This window comes from Mus pahari, chromosome X, assembly GCF_900095145.1.
Source record: "Mus pahari chromosome X, PAHARI_EIJ_v1.1, whole genome shotgun sequence".
Taxonomy (NCBI): Eukaryota; Metazoa; Chordata; class Mammalia; order Rodentia; family Muridae; genus Mus; species Mus pahari.
Window position 1 is genome coordinate 87,726,279 of NC_034613.1, and position 4,757 is coordinate 87,731,035.

The 4,757-nt window shown below is 44.3% G+C and overlaps 1 protein-coding gene across 1 annotated transcript in view; it reads left to right on the top strand.

Annotated features, from left to right (window-relative positions):
* The window catches only part of LOC110314429 (retinitis pigmentosa 1-like 1 protein), a 6,258-nt gene extending 5,732 nt beyond the window's left edge, over positions 1-526 (top strand). Inside the window, exons 6-7 of the mRNA XM_021188791.1 lie at positions 1-190; positions 272-526. The exon at positions 1-190 is cut by the window's left edge and continues 2 nt beyond it. Coding sequence (XP_021044450.1) covers positions 1-190; positions 272-526 — 445 coding nt within the window. The remainder of the gene's footprint in view (positions 191-271) is intronic.
* The last annotated feature ends 4,231 nt before the right edge of the window (positions 527-4,757 follow it).

Below are 4,757 nucleotides of genomic sequence, written 5' to 3' on the forward strand. Positions count from 1 at the left end.
GGAGACTGAGGCAGCTATGGGGGAGGTGGAGACTGAGGCAGCTATGGGGGAGCCCGAGCAAGAAATGACAGCTGAAGAAGCCAAAAAGAAAAGGGCTGCATATTTGTTGGCACAACAAAGGAAAAGAAAGAGAAAGAACAGATTCATTTGTATGTCATCTAGTAAGCCACGTAGGAAACGCCGTAGGGCTGTCCCACAGGATCGGGCTGACCCACAGGATGGGGGTGACCCACAGGATGGGGGTGACCCACAGGATGGGGGTGACCCACAGGATGGGGGTGACCCACAGGATCAGGCTGACCCACAGGATGGGGGTGACCCACAGGATCGGGCTGACCCCCAGGATTTGGCTGACCCCCAGGATAGGGGTGACTTCCAGGATAGGGATAACTCCCAGGATATGCCCAGCCTGCCAGGTACATCTGAAAATCGTAGTTCTCCTGATGAGCCCATTCCATCAGGCCAGCCTGTTTGTCCCCGCAAAGGAAGGAGAGGAAGAGGCAGAGGGGCAAAGGCACGCAAGTAAAAAGGGCCTTTTTGCAAATGGGCACTGGTTAGGGGGCTCCACTGTCCATTTCCCTTATGCTCCAGTATATCAGCATTCTCCAATGTTCAATCCCCCTGCAGTGCCTTTTTCTTGAATACCCTGTCCAGAGGATATCCTGAGTTGTTACCCCCAAACCTGGACTCTGGAGAATTGTTAGTTCCTCTAAGAGTTGTTCTCAAGTGCTATAACTTTGTTGAATATCTCCTCTCAGTCTCTTCTTAAGGTGATATGATTTATTCTCTGAGAGTCTAGCCTGGTCAGTGGCATGTAACAAATGTTTGATAAACTTGTTAAATAAATGGCACTTAACTATTGGTTCCAAAGTCTCTGGTTGAAGTTATTGGTACTGTGGGTCTTGGAAGAAGGCAAAAAGGCAAGGCTCGACTTACAAATTGGGTGAAGGTGCTGCTGGGGTATGGACTTTACCCTACTGTGGTTCTTCCCACCCTTGTGGATAGTTAGTTGATCCATGAGGGCAAAGGGCCTGGGGGTGGGGGTGGGGTTCAGAAGCCCTTTGAGTACATAGGGTGAATGATTACACCAGGGCCAGTTGCGGGGAGTCAGATCAACTTCGGGTGATTTGCGGCTTATAAAGTTTTGGGGGGCTGTGGGTAGAAGCATGCCTGATGGACAAAGGTCACTGGCTGAAGGCTTAGAGTACCAAAATGCCTCATTAGCATGAGGAAGCATTTCAGGAATCTCAGATACTAGCTGAACAGGTTCTTAACAGGAGATGGGGAAATTGATCCTGTAATTTAACTAAGGCTACATGACATTCCTTAGGTAGAGGCATGTCTCGGGGCTTAGAATTCCTCAGACAAGGGCAGAGAAGGAGAAGCCCTGCCAGTGAAGGGAGTCCTCCAGATTGCCCCAAGCTTGGAGGCTTATCTAGTCATGGTGAACTTTGACCTTAGAGTTTTCTGACCCTATACCAATTTTTAGACTGCACTTGTCTTAGATGCTCATGCAACCTAGCCTCCAAGAACCCTCATGAAAGTTCTCTGTACCTGTGACAGTCTTGTTGGTGGCTGGTGACCCTAGATGGAGCCATTCAGAAGGTAACAGTATGCAGCCTGCCCATGCAGTCTTATTGATGGGTGCTGCCCTGTGATAGCTCTTCTTGAGCTTCACTTCGGTCAGCTGCTTGATGGTACCAATTTTCATTGTACGAATCAACTATTGTCCTTTCAGCTGATAGTGGACAAAAATTGGGGGGGGGGCTTTCTCAGAAAAAGCACATTATGGCAAAAGTTGAAAATGTAAGACTGGATACGTGCTGCTCCATGTGCTTGTATGGGATTTGCACATTTTCTTTTGCATGTTCATCCGTCTGGTGGATACTGGAGACTCCACGGGGATGAAGGAGTCTGGCTGAAGGAAGCTTTCTGACCTAAACTGGGGATGCACATGCAAAGTAATGAGGTCACCTCCTGGTTCCCCTCCTTTCTCTCCCTCTAGCCATCCAGCCAAAGGGCCAGCCAGGCCTTTGTGCTCTACTTAAATCCTAGTAGTTAACTGGCAGAGTGCTCCTTCAAACTCAGAGCAACTCTGGCCTCTGAAGTTTTTTTCTTTGTCCTTAAACTCAGGTCAAAGATGGACATGTGGCCAAGATAACTTCAGGTTTGACATAGCCTAGTTTACACTGATGTAAATACATAGTTGAATATGATGGGACATTAATCCCAGCACTCAGAAGGCAGAGGCCGGACAATTAGGAGTTCAAGGCCCGATTGAACTACATGATACTCTTACCTAAAAAAACAACAAGGCAATTACAGAGGGGAAGGTAGAGCTGACATATTTTGATCTTGGATGGGAGGTTAGTTAAAAATGTTTTCTGAGTTTATCTACTGCTTTTCATGAATGCACTTCCCCCTTCTGTATTCTTTTTTTTTTTTTTTTTTTGGAAGGATTGGGATTAGAACCCTTGGCCTTGAACATGCTGGCAAGCATTCTGCCACTGAGCCACATCCTTGCTATCCTGTGACTTCAAAGCATCATGGACTCAGGAAAAAAAGTGTTAGGTAGGGTGAGGAGTACTTTTATTTTCATTAAGTTATAGGGGGCTAATGGAAACAAGTGATTGCATATGCCGAAGGCATGTTATACTCCAGCTAGAGGTCAATTCATTTTCCCATTTAGTTTCTAAAATCTCATTTTCCCCTGAAAATGATTTTTAATTTTATCTCTGGTTTTACTTCCATTCATGGGTAGTGCACATTTACATCTGGAGTATCTTATAAGAGAAGATATTTGAAAAACCATATTTGCGTGTGAGAGAGCATTTTGATTTTTTGTGTGCTTTTTGTTTTTGTTTTGTGGTGTTAGGGATGGATCTGAGGCCTCACATAGACCCACACAAATATTCAACCATTGAACTATTTTGGCCTGGTAATATTTTCAAGGTTGTATTTTTAGAGAAAAAAATATTTTTAGGGAGGGGAAGGGGAAAAAATGGTGTGTCAGTTGTGGGGTAGGGGAGATGAGCTTAAAGCTGAGAGAATGGCTCGGTGTCCCTGTGCTTTTTTGCCCACTGAGAAGACTGAAGCAGCTCACCATGTGCTTTCTAACCCCGATGAGCAAGGACTCCTCTGGATTCTATATACGTATTCAAGCTGTTTTCCCTATAGGGATGCTTGTCTTAATAATATCCAGGTTACTTTGCTAGAGACTGACAAAGAAAGAAGTTGCCCCTTAGTGTCATGATACAACCTTTTATCCAAAGGTGACCAGATAGTTTGAACTTTTGCCTGTCTTGTACTAAATTGCTCTGGGAACCTCCTATGGTGCTTCATATAGTTCCTGTATAAGCTGCTTGCTGGCCATGTGTTGAATATATACAATCTGAGGGTTTTGTTGGTCCTTTTAATGTGGGGTCCATAGGCTTTGAGGGAAAATTTGCTACATCCTGAGGCTAGCCTTTTCTGATTATACACTGAGGTCCCATTCTCTGCTGAAGCTGGCAGATAGTATGTTTTCTCCCTATTTCTTTTTGTTTTTGGTTTTTTCGAGACAGGGTTTCTCTGTGTAGCCCTGGCTGTCCTGGAACTCACTTTGTAGACCAGGCTGACCTTGAACTCAGAAATCCACCTGCCTCTACCTCCCAAGTGCTGGGATTAAAGGCGTGTGCCACCACGCCCAGCTGATAGTATAGGTTTTCATCTGCTGCCTTTGCTGATACATACTGCTTTCAATACTAGGGAACTAAAAGCAGAAATGTTTTCTGTCACTTGAATTGGGCTTTGACTCTCAAGAATGTGTTTAGGGGTTCTAACAGAATACGTTAGCTACTCACGTACCCTTGCTGAAAAAGGTCCTTCTTTACTAGAATGCCAATGCCTCTAGCTTTGACATCCATGTGGTGGGTAAACTGAGGCAGGCAGCCGTTGGGGGTCAATGCTTAGAGCGGCTGACTGGGATGGATTCAGATACCTACAGAGGCTGCTGCCAAAGGCAGCCAGTGATTAGAGAAGCTCAGCAGACTTTTTTTCTGAGGGAACAAAGCTTAATTTACTGGGGCTGGCACTCTCTGTGGCCAGCAGGAAAACTCTGAATTATTTTAACTCCTAACTCCTTGGGGCTGGTGAGAAAGACACACACACACACACACACACACACACACACAAAACTATGAATTATTTTAACTCCTAACTCCTTGGGGTAACACACACGCGCGCGTGCACGCACACACACGCACAACCCCCTGAATGGACGAAAAAAAAGGCAGAGTCCACCAACTTCATAATACAAATATGCGTGTATGCATACATACATACAAACATACATACATGTATACAGACCTACAGATAGACATACATAGTCATACATAGAATGGCTAGAGCAAAGCTCCAATAAGCAGGCTCCAAGCATTCCACACATATATACATAAATGCACACAACTGGTGGATGGGAAGAACAATGTTCCAACCCCATTCACACAAATTTTACACACACAGCCAATGGATGGGAGAGACAATGGTCCAGCCACATCATACCATTTTCATTCTTTCTTCCATTGCTTTTATGTACCAGCAAAATCTTTCAAGCCGGATACAATTACAATATGATTACATTTTAGTTTTCTTCTAGGGAATGATTATGAAAAAACAGTGTGTTTTCCAATACCTTTACAAGAAATAACATTATGTAGTACAGGTAAAGGAAACAAATTATTCTTTTTTTCTTTTTTATTATTTTTTATTAGATATTT